This window comes from Phalacrocorax carbo, chromosome 1 (assembly GCF_963921805.1).
Source record: "Phalacrocorax carbo chromosome 1, bPhaCar2.1, whole genome shotgun sequence".
NCBI classification, from domain to species: domain Eukaryota; kingdom Metazoa; phylum Chordata; class Aves; order Suliformes; family Phalacrocoracidae; genus Phalacrocorax; species Phalacrocorax carbo.
This window is the reverse complement of record NC_087513.1, coordinates 57,513,396-57,527,209: the sequence shown is the minus strand read 5'-3', so window position 1 is coordinate 57,527,209 and position 13,814 is coordinate 57,513,396. Positions and strand designations below refer to the sequence as shown.

At 55.3% G+C, this 13,814-nt stretch overlaps 1 protein-coding gene across 1 annotated transcript; it reads right to left on the bottom strand.

The window, feature by feature from the left end:
- Nucleotides 1-1,789: 1,789 nt before the first annotated feature.
- Nucleotides 1,790-13,618, bottom strand: BAIAP2L2 (BAR/IMD domain containing adaptor protein 2 like 2). Its single transcript, XM_064454610.1, has 14 exons — nt 13,402-13,618; nt 12,341-12,416; nt 11,920-12,006; nt 10,762-10,823; nt 10,106-10,177; nt 9,379-9,495; nt 8,826-8,972; nt 8,192-8,344; nt 7,792-7,930; nt 6,827-7,052; nt 5,795-5,866; nt 5,274-5,454; nt 3,402-3,442; nt 1,790-2,605 (listed from the first exon to the last, which is right to left on the bottom strand). Exons 1-14 carry the CDS (start codon nt 13,438-13,440, stop codon nt 2,530-2,532), a joined length of 1,488 nt encoding a protein of 495 aa, XP_064310680.1. The 5' UTR covers nt 13,441-13,618; the 3' UTR covers nt 1,790-2,529.
- Between the last annotated feature and the right edge of the window lie 196 nt (nt 13,619-13,814).

Here is a 13,814-nt window from a genome sequence, read left to right as displayed (position 1 = left end):
TTAAATGAGTGCAGGTCTGGGATGAGCTGTCCCATCAGCAGCCGGTGCCAGGATGCAAGCACCCCTCTGGCCACTGACCTGCGCAACGAAGCGACGACCTCCTGAGCACAGGCTGAGCCTCCAAGGGCTGAGTGGACCTGTCCGCAGTGCTCCCTTCTGCCTCTGGCTGGCACTTCCCGGCTCTGGACAAGAGGGCCGTTAGATGGTCCTGCTGGCTCTTTGCTCCATGGTGGGCACGTTGTCAGCCGGGCACAGGGTGATGCCTGCAGGAATCCAGTGCCCGTCCAGTGGTCTCTTGTGCCAGTGCCTTCCCTCGGGGCAACTACACCCCCACTAGAGAGCTAATCCCCCTCTCAGCCTGCTTTCCTCTGGCTCTGACGCTGCCCGGCAAAGCCACCTGTGGTCAGTCAGGGGGGACACCCCACACAGGGGACCCCCTTGCCTCCTGCAGGTGCAGGTAGCGCCCCACGGCACTCCCAGCGTGGATGTGGGTCAGCAGCCGCTTATGGTTTCAGGTCGGCAGAGACTGGCGGGTGCTGAACGGGCAGAAAGCACTTCTCCACTTTTAAGAGGCTTTTCCAGCCAATGGGGAGGAGGTGGCTGCCTGCCGCAGCCCGAATCCCCCGGTAATCCCGCTGCCAGGGGCTCCTCGCCTTTCCCCCAGCAGAGCAGGGCAGGCTGATGGGGTGCAGATTCGGAGGGGCCGAGGCAGGAGGAAGCGAGGCAAAGGTGGGGGTGCTGGTGATGGACCCGGCCTGGAGGGAGGGTGCTGGGGAGGGGGGCAGCAGAGGATGAGGGTGCGGGCCATGCTTCCATAAGGGACACAATGGGGGAAGGGGCTACTTTCGAAGCGCCCCCACCGCTTCCTCAGCTGCCAGCCAGAAGGACAGAGAAGCGCTGGCACGCTTCTGCAAGGCACGCGCCCAGCAGAGAGCAACGACAAGGTGGACTGGTCGAGGAATCACTGCTGTACATGGGTTGAAGGGTGGGATCCAGCCCACCCCGGCAGCTCACTAACCACCCCCACACCAAAATGAAATTCCTCAGCAGCTGTCACCCAGGAGGGTGTCTGGTGGGCACCAGGGTCAAGCCAGTCTCTGGCCATGCATGGGGGAAATCTGTTTTACTTCCAGGGAGGGGGCCAGGGCTTGCCCTAGGCAGGATTTTGGGCAGTGGGAAGGGACAGGCCCGGGCTGTAAAACCCCAAAAGCCTTTCAGCCCCCATTACTGTGCCTTTCTGGTGGCAGGGCGGGGGGGGGGGGGGGGGGCCTGCAGGGGCTTTGCAGCACTCGCGGCTGGGGTTTAATTTCTATTAATAAGGCTAATCAGCTAAAGCCCTGGCTATTGCTCATGCTCCCTCCCTTGCCACCTCTCCCTTTGGCCCCTGACAGTGGGGCCAGGCTGGTGGGGAACCCACGGGCCCCTGGGGGACCTTTCCCCCCCCACACCGAGCCACCCTGGGGCACCCCTGAGGCTCAAAGCCTGGGTGAGGAGAAGATGGTGGGCAAGGCCTGCCTGTGCATGGTGGCCAGGAAGTGGGGGTTTGCTGCCCTCCTGTGGCATGACAGCTGGGGGGGGCCCGGTGTGGCTGCCAGTGGGTCATGCAGCCCTCCTGGTGCCGCCATGTCCACCCTGGGCCCCTGGGCTGGTGGTTGCCCTAGCCTGAGCCATGGCACTGTGGCGTTCAATGCCCCAACCATGGGCAGCCATCATGGCACCAGAGCTGATGGGAACCCATGTCCTCCTTCCCCTGCAGCCTCTGACCAAGGTGACGTCCCAGCTGCTGGGATGGCTACAGAAGCAATATTCTCCATTTTATTAAAAAAAAAAAACAACCCAAATCTTTTCTGCAGGACAATAGCAAAGGAGCAAGGCAGCAGCACTGGGCACTATCACTTGCCCCTGCCTTGCCCCAGGGCTGCCCAGCAAGGAAAGGGGCTGCACCAGGGGTGAGAAGGGGCAGATGCTGCTACAGACACAGTTGCCAAAGGGGTCAGGAGCAGAGAGCTGCATGCTGCAGACCCTGTCAGATGGACCACATCGCTGGAAACCTTCTTGTGACCTCTTCCCTTTGGGGTTCATTCTTCTGGTAGCAAAGGGACTGATCGCCAAGTGTCCTTTTCTGCCCACAGCAGAGCTACAAAGTTTTGCCTTCCTCATCCTGTTAGCACTGCTCCATGTTGCAGATGATCTTACCCATCCATCCCTCCACCTCCCAGACCAGCAGCATCCCCTCTCCCAGGCCACCCGCGCCAGCAACACCAGACTTCTCCCACTCAAGTACAGTAACATCACACGGGGAGGGGTGACAGGGGGCAATCCAAAAATAGCAGCAGGGATCTGCTGCTGGCTAAAGCACACCAGACAACCAGGTGAGACAGGCCCCCATGACTCGGAGGGAAGGGAGGGGAAAAGAGAGGTTACTCTGTAAGTGGTAGCACGAGATTGCTGCCCAGCCGGGGGACACAGCCCATCACTTGTATGCCTCCCCCTTCCCTGCTGAAATTCTCTGCTGTTCACAGCCCCACTTCATCGGATGATGGGTGCTGAGCGGTCGTTGGTGACTGTGGGACGCAGCTTGACTGTGGCAAAGGGATTGGTACCTCTGGAATAGGAAAGGAAACAGGCAACCATCAGGAAATCTGACCAAGCAAAGGCTATTTAGTCCTGCCGGACAGCCACCTCCATGCCAAGGAGGAGAGCGTGGTAAAGCTGGCTGCTAGGTATGTTTTCTCCCTCCTTAACACACCCTGCTGCAGGTTCCTAAGTGGCCTCCCTTGGGCCCTCCTCAGGGCTTCTCACTCTCCCTCTTCCATAGGATGAAGAAGGGACACTAGCATCAGGCTGTCCCTTGCGGTAGCACTCTACACTTGTGGTCCCAACCCTCCAAGCAAGAACTCAGGGAGCAGAAAGAGGCCACAGCACCATGCCAGAAACATGGAGACACCAACCCAGCTGCAGGGGGAAGGAAAGCAGGGATTTATGGCAAGTCTCATCTCCACAGACCTGACTCATCAAAGCTGAAAGCCACATCCCTTATGCCTCAGCTCTTTCCAAGCAGGCAGAGCTGCACAAATCATGTAGCTCCACGCTCAGGCTGCAAGCTGCGATTGTGGCTCTTCCAAGATGAATCAGAAGGAGCATGCAGGTCTGGCCATCCACTCAGGGTGCTCAGGTCCTACCTCATATTACCAGAGGTAGGAGAGAGCCTTTCCAGTCAGCCAGAATGGCCCAGCTCTGTGGGCCCACCTCCTGTCCTGGAAGGTGGGTTGTGCATTGCTTTCCTCCAGACACATACCTGTTTCTCCCAAGTATTATAATCCAAAAGATTAAATAATAATAGTATTGCAATAATGCCCCCTGTCTGATGATTCCAGAGCACAGCTCCATGCCTCACTCACCGTGGGAAGAGTTCAGGGGGCTTGTCAAATACTCCTGATTTCTGCAGTGAAAAGAAAGGCAGGAGTGAGTGATCCAGGGTGGAGAGAGGAATGGTGAGAAAAAAGTGGGGCAGGAAACACTGCACACACAGAGGAAGATTTCACAAGACTCTTAAGTGAGCTAGGAGCCCAAGTCCTATTAACAGGGCTCTGACTTCTTATTCATTCAAACTTTGCATAATCCCACAAATTCACTGCTACAGCTAACACCCTGATTTCTGTGGTGGTGCTTGTCCCTGCACCACAGGGTCCTTATTCCCCTAGGAGACCTCCCTTTGTCTTGGGGAAGAAAGGAGATGCCTCAGATTCCCGAAGTGTCATGTGTGAAAAACACAGCAAACAGTGACAGTCTGAGCTACATTTCACCCTGCCAGCACAGCCAGAGATGCCCCCCTCACATTGCCCACACACCCTGGCAAAGAGTTTATCATCAGTCCCTTCATATGCTTCCTGCATCCATGGGGAACTCAAGAACTGTAGTGCTGCACCCTACCCTACACCACATACTGCTTAAATGTGGACCAACCTGATGGAGAAAGATGGACCTAGGCCCTGTGGCCCTTATTCTTGGCCAATAGGTAATGAAGCATCAGTGACAACTGGCCTGCTAAATTTTCTGTAGCTGGTGGCAGACAAGAAAGCCATGCGTGGCTATCTGTGTTCCATCTGGGAAGTCAAACACATACCCATTTGCTGCTGGCTCAACTGGAGAATGTCTTGGGCGGAAGTTTAGAGCAAGTCTGAGTCTTCCAAAACTTCTAATGAGGCTCAGTTTCTCTGCCATGGTACTCTAAATGTTCCACATGCTTCATTGCTCAATCCCAGGCCTATCCCTACACCTTAGACCCAGGACCAGATGAGAACCAGTGACCCAGAAGAGGGTGATAGGCTGCAGAGCCTGTTCCCCTCTGTGTTGCGTAGCCTGAGGCTCCCTGAAACCAGAGCAGGACATGAAGGGAAAAAATAGTAATTAAATGTTACATTTTTCAGTCCTTTGAGCCATCCAGTTGCTTGCAACCTCGCACTGGACTGGAACCAGTGACCACAGATGAGGCTTCCCAGCCTCTTATGAGACTGAGCAAGTAAATGCCCCACAGGCAGCACTGTCCTTCCCTCTCCCAAATTCCTCATCTTTAACTGTTCTCAACTTTAACTTTGACTGTCCTCACCCATCAATTCCCCGCAGCTGGAAGCAGTGATAAGTGGAGCCATAAGGCATGGGTCAGACACAACTTGCTCTAAAGCCCTCCAAAATGGCTGCGCTCTCAGCCTTTGCCCCTAGCTTTTACCACAGCTGTGACTTTAACCCAAACCTTGCTTGAATTTAGAAGAGGAGCCTTACAAAACTCCTCTCCATTCTCTCAAGGGAGAAGGAGGATGGCATCTCTGTTAGCTGGTCACTCCCTCCCAGCTGAGCCTGATCACTCCATGGTCCTACTATTAGCAGAAAGAGGTGCTGCCTTGGAGCCACCAGAAATCAGGCTGGGAGGTCATGGAGAAAAGGACTGAAGTGAAGGGTCCCTGGTAAGCAAAAAGAGAGAGAAATGAGGAGGGCAGGGGCAGAAAAGCACTCCCTTGTGGGAGCAAAGCCAGGCACTGTGGATCTACACACACAAGGCTGACTGGCAGGGACCACCACGACATGGAGGCATGTGAAGAGACTGGGTGAGAAAGGCCAGGGCTAATAGGATCCCTTAGCTCAAGGGAGGAGGTCACACACCAACATCTAGAGGTGTTTTTCTTTCTCAACAGGCCAATGCAGAAAAGGTGTGCCTTTAGGGATGAAAGTCAGGCATTCCACACACAGACACCAGTCTCTCCTCCTGTCCTCACCTTGGAGCCAGAACTGACAGGGGTGGCCACCCCACTCTGGTGACTACTGGCACCCACTGAGAGGGGAGGTGGGTTCAGCAAGCTGGGCTGGGCAGTGACAGGCCAGTATTTGCTAGAGGAAGGAGTGCTGGGATGGTCCAGGATGTCATCCATACTGTGACTGCTTCGCAGCGGGAAGGACCTGAGCAAGAGAAGACAGTGGGGTGAGAGTCAACGAGCAAGGGATAGGGAGAAGCTCAGGTGCTAGACACAATGTGTATCGGTGGGATGTCTCTGGAGAAAATACACATGGTTTGAACTGGCCTAGTCACAAGTGTCTTTGAGAAGATACTGCATGTGTTAGGAGAGCCATCTAGGGTAAGCCTGTGAGATCTCAGGGCACAGTGAGGCTCTCAGCAGATGCTCCAGCATGGGAGCACTGCAGCTTTCCACAGGACACACCCCAGACAGGCACCCCAGTGCTGTTAGTGACCTACCAGGAGCCACTTCAGCTCCTGCCTGGCCAGTTGCTCTTCTGTTACCTGGTGGCTGGCTCCTCCATCTCCCTTGCATCCTCCAGAGGCTTGACATAAGCTTCAGGGAACCAGCCACATCTAGGGCACAGAAGCAGAGATGAATTGGGTCCAGGCTGCCATGCTTTGTGGTTCTTCAGATCCAGCTACCCAGTACTCCTGATCTATACCCATCCCACGCCTCAACCAAGCCGCTGCTGCCACTACATGTGACAGGGTTTCTGGACATCTTTCACCCCTAGGTGGGGCACGGGGTTATCGCAAAACAGTCCTTGAGCTTGGAGCAGGACTCAATTATCTCAGAGGCTGTGCAAAATGCCTGCTACCAGGAGCAACGCTGGTGCAATCCAGGACCAGATGCCCCAACTGAGCGTGGTTGCCAAGGCCAGCACACAAGGAAGCTGTAGAAATCCCTCCTTCTCAGAGCAAAGTAACTCCACCCCAGAAACCCCCCAAAGAGAAAGGCACTGCTTTAGCTCAACTCACATCTGAGTGTGAGCTTCCCTGGAGAGCATGGTGCAGGGATGCTGTGTGGAACAGGGCAGGTTTTGCACACACGTTGGCCAGCAGCGCTACAGGGAGTAATTCAGTAAGTGCTGGGTGCAGCAGTTTCCATGCCCTGTCTGTGCTGAAGGGTGCGACAGCAGTTGTGGTGTGAGCTGAGAAATGCCAGGCCTCTCAGGTAACTCCAGCAGTTCATGGACCTGAGCTGGGTCCCATGCCAGGAGCCAGTCATGCAAGCCAGGAGGGGGGTCACTGCATCCCTGGCTCCTCTACCCAAAGCCCCTGGAGCTTTCTCAGGCAGCTCATCCATGCTTACTCTGCCCCACTGCATCCCCTCGGCTTGGAGAGCCCCCATGCTAGGAACAGCCCACCACCAAGGCCGTGGCAATGTCCCACCCATATGGTGGGTGAGACACAGTGCCCAGGCCGTGCCAGGAGGGGAGGGGGGAGATAATTTCAGACTGAAGCCTCCCAGTTCCAGACCCAACAAGCCTGCATCAGCCTGCCAGGCCAATTTACACCACCGAAGTCACGTACGTGGACGAGCCCTCCAGCTTGCCATACAGCCAGCCATTCTGCGCATCTGGCATCAGCACCGTGATGACATCACCGGGGTTAAACCGTAGCAGGGTCCGGTTGGTGCCCGACACATGGGGTACAATAGCCTGCACTCTTGCCGTGCCACTCGTCCTCCTGCCTTCGCTGCTGCTGCTGGCCTCACCAAAAGAACCCGAACGGGAGATACGGCCAGTAGGGAGCAAACCTGCAGGGAGGCATCAGAGGGTTCTGCAGTCCAGCATCCTCCTGCAAGACCCACTCTGCCTTGAAGGGACCGGTGCTTCCCCAGTCAAGTAATTATCCTAGAGGTGTAGATGGCCTTTCTCTGCAGGCAGAGAGCAGGGCAATCTACTCATGCTGAAACCACTTACTTTGCACTATGTCCTCTTTGGCCAGATGTCTAGGGCACAGGCACTGCCTGCTAAATGACTGGCTGATGTCCCTCTTCCCAACCCTGCTAGAGCAACTAAGAATTTGGGTCATTTTCATCTCCCCTTGCCCTTTTTTTATTTAAAACCATTTAAGCTGAAAATTTTCAGGAAGGAAAAGCAGGTGAGACGTGAGGTAACTGGCTGGGTTTTGTGGGGCAGGGTAATGTTTAATCTGGTAACACAAGGGAAGGTGCATTACCAAAATGGGAGCTCCAGTAAGAACCAGCCCTCATTGTTCAAGAAGCCTTGAAAATTGCACACCTGTGGGTTGGCCCCTCACACAGCCAGCCAGGAAACCTGGCCTTCTCCTGGATGGACCCTGCTCTGAAGGTTGTGCTCACCCCCTGCTTCATTCAGCCCTGCCCTCCTCAGTTCCCATATGCACTGTCCTCTCACCATGCCCAGGAACGTGGTCTGCTAGAGTGGTGGTCCCCTCACCAAACCCAACCCTGTTCCCAGAGAGGCCCAACCACTGTATCTCCCCACAGCATTGCTCCCAGACATGGGTCATACTGGCTGATGGTGTCCTCCGCAGTGGCCACCTGGGAGGATCTGGTTGAGGAGACGGTCTCGTTTCTGAAGGCTCTGGAGAGAAGATGCTGGATCTACTCCCAGTCATGGAAGAGGCAAATTCCCCAGGGGGTCTCTGGGGCTGTTGGAAGGAAAGGAGGCTGAATCCACAGAGGCTGCATCAAGTAGGAGATGCTCTGAGAGATACCCAGTCCCTTCTCAAAAAGCCAAATCGAGCATGTTCCCCCATTGCAGCTCATACACTCTTCCCTTCATCTTGGCCAGGAAAGGCCACAGAAGCTGGACAAGGCAGCAGGTGCCATGGTCAGCCAAGGACTGGCCTTGCCCTGCAGCTTGAAAGGGGCAGCTGCAGCCTTGCCACAGCTGTCTGCGAGCTCCTCACCATCTCAAGGTGGGTGGGGGTGAGCTGGCCCGATGGATACCCTTCGCCATGGGAGGCCACGAGAAGCCCCTGTGAGTGGCTGTTTGAGGGGTTGCGGCTGGCCTCCAGCTGCTCTTTCCACTGCGGCGCCTTGGTCTGGATCACACCCCGGGCCTGGGGAGAGAGAGAAGAAGAGGGGGTGATGGGGAGGGCAGAAGAGCTACAGAGGGAGCCAAGGGCTGCCATGTGTATTAGATTAGGGACCAGGTCCTCCCACAATTGCGTTTGTGGGAATGGATAAACAGAGGCCTGCAGGAGTGAATTTCTAGGATGGCATCCTCCAGCAGAGACTCTGTGGTCCCATTGACCCTGCCTTAAACACCTACATTGCCCTTCCCTCTCCCACTGCTCACACACCCAACTAACCCCATGTCAGCACCATCCTCAGCCCTGGCCACACTCTCCCAGCCTAGTACAGTCACCCTGGACCCCTCAGCAAGACATGAAATAGAGTTCCCTGCCCAGTCCATGCAGAGATGCTGCCTTCACCCAAGGTGCAGCTCAACCCTGGCTCCCTACTGCCTGCATGCCCCACCTCCAGCCATGTTGCCTGCTTCCCCAGCTCCATCCCCCAGCATGCCAGGGCCATACGTACCCTGCTGTAAAACTGGAGGAGAGTGTTGTAGAGCATCTGGTGCTTTTCAGCTAGGAAGCGGTAGCGACGTTTCTCCTCCAGTTCTGCCTCCCTCTGGCTCTCAGAGACAAACGCCTGCATCTCTGAGCGCAGTCGCATCACATTCTCCTGGGCCAAAGGGGAAAGAGGGAGGAAGGGATCAGTGTAAATCCAGCAGAGTGGGCTCACACATGGCAGGGGAAGGGGTGAAACAGGTCATTGTGTCTACCAGCTTCCCAGTCCACTTGCAGTGCTGAGGCAGCACAGAGGAACTAGAGCAGAGTACCAGGAACCAAGTCCTTGCTTACTGAGGCTTGCTAAATGAGGCAAGGGCTTGGGAGAATTGAGCACCACAGGTCAACAGCACCCTGTAGAAAAGGAGTTTCCTCCTTTCTAGATAAGCCTGCTGCCTTTTGAACATTGGGAACAAACCCCTGGATTTTAAAGAAGGACAATGTTGCTCAGAAATCAGTCCTGGCTCCAGGTGAATCATCCAGTTCTTTTTCCAACTCCCCTTCCTCCGATTGCTGCTCACCTTCATCTCCCGGACATTTTTATCACGGGCCCTCTCCCTTCTCCACAGCTCTGCCATGCACTTATCCAGGTTGGTGGCTCTGCGCTGGTACTCCAGCTCATACTGCTTCTGGCTTTCCTGCCAGGGAGAAACCAGGCAGGGTGAGGAACCAGAGACCCAGCCACACTGTCATGCAGCAAGGGTCCAGCTCTGACGGGTGGTTGAGCATCTGAGTCCCTCTGTGAAATCAGGCTTCATCTGGACCTCTTATAAAAAGTCTTTCTTTACCTTTCTTTTAATTTTGAAGGGCCCCAGAGTCTAATAAGCCTCAAGATCTCAGGAGCGAAAGCTGGTGCCCAGCTCTGCCACCACTGGGAGCAAGACCCCAGGCCTCTGTTTCCCTCCATGACACTACCCACCAGCATAGGCCACAATGACACAGGACCCACACCCACGTAAAGGCTATGGATCAGGGAAGCTGGGAACTCTGCTTTTGGGATGCCAAGTCTCTCAGCCCTGTTGAAGCATTTGGCAAGTCCCGCTGCACAAAGAAGAACAGTTGACTGCCCTCGTTAGCCCTCCATCATCAGCCAAACTAGGGGCGCTTTGGTCCATGATGAGAGAAGAAGATAAGGCCCCCTAACTCCTGCTGAGTAAAGCCAAGGAAACACCTCAAGTGTTCAAGTGAAAGCCCTTGGGTAGAGGGAAATGAGGAGGGTTGAAAAGGAGAAGCGAGTTCATCACTCACACTGATGAACTGCACATCCATTTTGGTGTTCTTCTCCATGTGCTGCAGCAGATCCACATGGAAGGTCTGAGCCTGGAAAAGGTGGAGAAGCCATCACCTTGGTCCCTTCACCACATGGGGTGAAGGGGCAGCTCCCAAACCCCACAGAGCTAGCGACTCCTTTGCCACCTGGACCCCATACAGAAGCCAGAAATAGGCACGTTAGCATATGCCCAATGCAACCTGGGTGTCAGCACTCAGCACCCACCCGGCCATCAACCCCCGAGCTTCAGCATGGGCACAAACAGCTGTGTCTGGAAGGGCTCGTATCCCCTCTACTTCTGTCCTACCACTGCCACCCAGTAAAAGAGAGGACAGCCTTGCCACATCTTCAGAGCCAGGCATTACTCAGCCTACTGCGCACCTGCCACCGTGCTTGTGGAAAGGCAGTGACAGACCACCAACAGCACCAAACATTGAACAACAGCCAGGCTTTGGACATGCCCGCTCTGTAACACACCTCTGTCACATGCAGTAGGGACAGCAGGGAGGCAGGCACCTGCCAGCAGGCATGTCAGAGGGTGGCAGATGGGGCAAATCGGGCAAATGCCAGCATGCTGTGGTTAAGGAAGTCCCCTTTTTCCCCACCTGCACCAGCCCCCAGGAAAACCACTCACCACAACTTCCAAATCAGAGCTCAGGCGTCTCTGCGTGTTGGACATCTGCATCAGAATTTCACCTTCAGGGAAAGAGACAGGAGAAGGTGGAAAAATCCCGCGGCCATTTCCTTGTGTACCCAAAGAGGCAAACCAGTAGCATACGACTCAGGCTGCTATGCAGGTGTGAAAGTCCAACAGATACCGCAATGTAGTGCTCTCTGCACCTTTCCTCCCCAGGGCTCAGCTCCGCCACCACTCCCCAGGCACTGCCAATGTGGGGTTGCTCCAGCCCATGAACCCGCCAGACCAGCACTCTGCTATAGCCCGTGGTGCCGGTAAGCAGCCCCGGCTCTGCCGTGGGCTCTGCATGCCGGGTTTCTGCTCTGCCGCAGCCCCTACGAGTCCCGTTTTCACCCCCAGTTGGCACCCCAGCTATGGTACACGGTTCTGGCTGTCCTGCAGGAAAGTAGCAACAGCACCCACTGCTGATGCTGTGTGCGGGCCTGCTTCACTGGTGTTGGCATTATGAAACCATGAAGGGAAGAAACTGATGACAGGGAGCATAAGAGTGAGCTGGGTGGTGCAGATGATGGTAGGAGACTGCAGGAGGGACACATCTGCTGGAAGTTTTTTACTGAAATGGTAAATATCAGAGCAGTTCCCTGAACATATTTTCAGCAGCCATCATTAGGCTGCAGAATTATTTGTGTTGTTGATTGTAAATCCCTTGGCTCCGAGCTGCTGTTTCAGCTGGCTGCAGGCTTAGGAGGACAGCACCCCATCAGCTGCTGTCAGTCCATGCTCTCTGGCTTTTCCCTCACACCTCCAAGGAGCAGCAAAATGGTTTCTCCAAGAGGAAAACTTCATCTCTCAGGGCGGGATGCCTCAGCAAGGACTGGTTTCCATAAGGGGTCTCTTGCTGGAGGCCCCTCCCAGGAGCTGGGCTTATTGATCTCAGAGATACAAAGGAGAGTGCTGAGGCCTTGGGGTATATTCGAGGATACACAATAAATTTGACTTTTACTGCCTGGACAGGGCCTGGTGCTGTGAGACACCATTTAGAGGAGCTATCTTCCTTCCCCCAGTACCTGGAAAGGGACTAGCTAAGGGGGAAAGCCAAAAAAAAGGTAACTGTGGCTCATCACAGGACAGAAGATGGCAAGCAGGAGACCTTACCCAGCACATGTGAGGTGGAGCTCTGCAGTGCTTGCTCCCCAATCTTCTCGATTGCCTTAAAATACACCTCAGCTGCATTGGATAATGCTGGAGGAGAGGAGAGGGGAGGTAAGGATCTGGCCTGCCTTTCCACCATCACCAGCCCCAGCAAGCAGCACACAGGATAGCCACCCCTGGTAGATCGCCTGTAGACAAGGGCACCCCCCCTTTCCCCATCTGTGGGGAAATCCTAATAACAGCATCCTAATAACAGCAGCGGGTCCTGGAGCAGGAGAAAAGTGAATAAGAGCAGCTGAGGACGTGCCATGGGGGACCAGAAGCCTGGCCCTGGGTGACAGCAGTCCCTCCTGATGCGCAGTGGACACCCAGGATGGATGCAGCAGCATGATCTGGAGCCTGGGCCATGCAGGACCACACTCACCATGGAAGGCACGCAGGTAGTTATTCCCCAGGTACACCAGGTTCTCCAGCGCAGGGTTGAACTGCTCCAGGATACTCTGTGGCCAGGCAGAAGCACGTTAATGCCAGTCTTCCCCACGCCCCAGAGACCTCAGCAGGTTGATGTGCTCCCACTGCGGTTCAGCTGGGCACAGCAGGGACCCAGAGAGATCCCCCAGCCATGATGCTGGGTGGCTGTGGTGATGTACAGCCATGCACAAAGTTAGCTCCCTGCACTGGAGGCAGCTGCGACCTTTGGCTGCCCTGAGTCCTCTCCAGCCAGCCAGGAGAGGTGTAATGCCAGAAGGCAAGGTAGCTTGCTAGAGAGCAAAGTGGTCACCTGAAGATGGCTTTCTCCTAAGGCCCCACATCTGCTGCAGGCAGGGAGTAACTGCAAGGGGATCTGAATAGTGTTTCCCCTCACCCCTGCACCTGTTGGGGTGAGGGCCACTGCTTTTTTTCCAGGCACGAGCACGACTTTTTCCTGGCCAGGATTTGGAGCACTGCCAGAGTCAGCAGCTTGCTAAGAGAATGGGTGGACTGCATCAGACCAGCCCCTCCGCTCTTACCTGCTGTATGTATCAAAGGTGTTTATCGCCTACAGCAGAGAAGACCAGAGGCTGGAATAAGCAATTCCCCCTTCTCCCAGCCCTCACCACCTTGGTGCAGCACCGGTGTGCATAGGGAACTGGCCGTGAGATCAGACCGCTCTTTCCAGCAAAGGGGAAAACAGCTGACTGAGCTCCAGCTTCCCACCGGCAACAAAGGCTTGTCACCCTTCATTAACATGTTCTGCATCCAAACCACCCTGGTTGCCTGGTTCCTTCCTGGATCTGCCTTAAGAGCCACACCATCCTCCCCTCCAGCCATCTGCTCTGAAACACAGCCCAAAGCCCACAGGAGCGGCTGCAGTTCAGCCCAGGGATGGATCCAGCCCTCAGCTGTACCCCCTTCAAGGGAGCCTGTTGCAGAAAACAGCTCTTCTCCTCCCACCCTCACGTCTGCCCTAGGCAGACGGGAGCAGCCTCTGGTGTCAGCACTCACCTTATAGATGGAGATGGTGGATCTGAAGGACAGGTCCATCTCCAGAGTCTTTTCTCTCCCTCACGGAGAAGCAAGGAGCAAAGGAGAGCACAAGGTGCTATACTGGCCCAGAGGACTCTGCTTCTGCACAGCCAGCCGGATGGAAAGAGCCAGTCGCTGGAGAGGTAGGACAGCAGGAAGAAACAGACGTGGTACAAAGGGAGTGGAGCACTGCTGGGGTTTAATAATTCACCAGCCGAGGGGCTGGAAATTGATCTCTGGAAGTAACTGGACTCTGGGGAGAGAGGAATCCTGTGACAGCCAGCAAGGGCATGTGACCGCCCCCTTGAATTATTGATTGCCAGCTCGCTACCCAGCTCTCCCTGCCCTGACACCTGCGGAGCCAGCCACCTGCCAGAGCAACCGCCTTACGG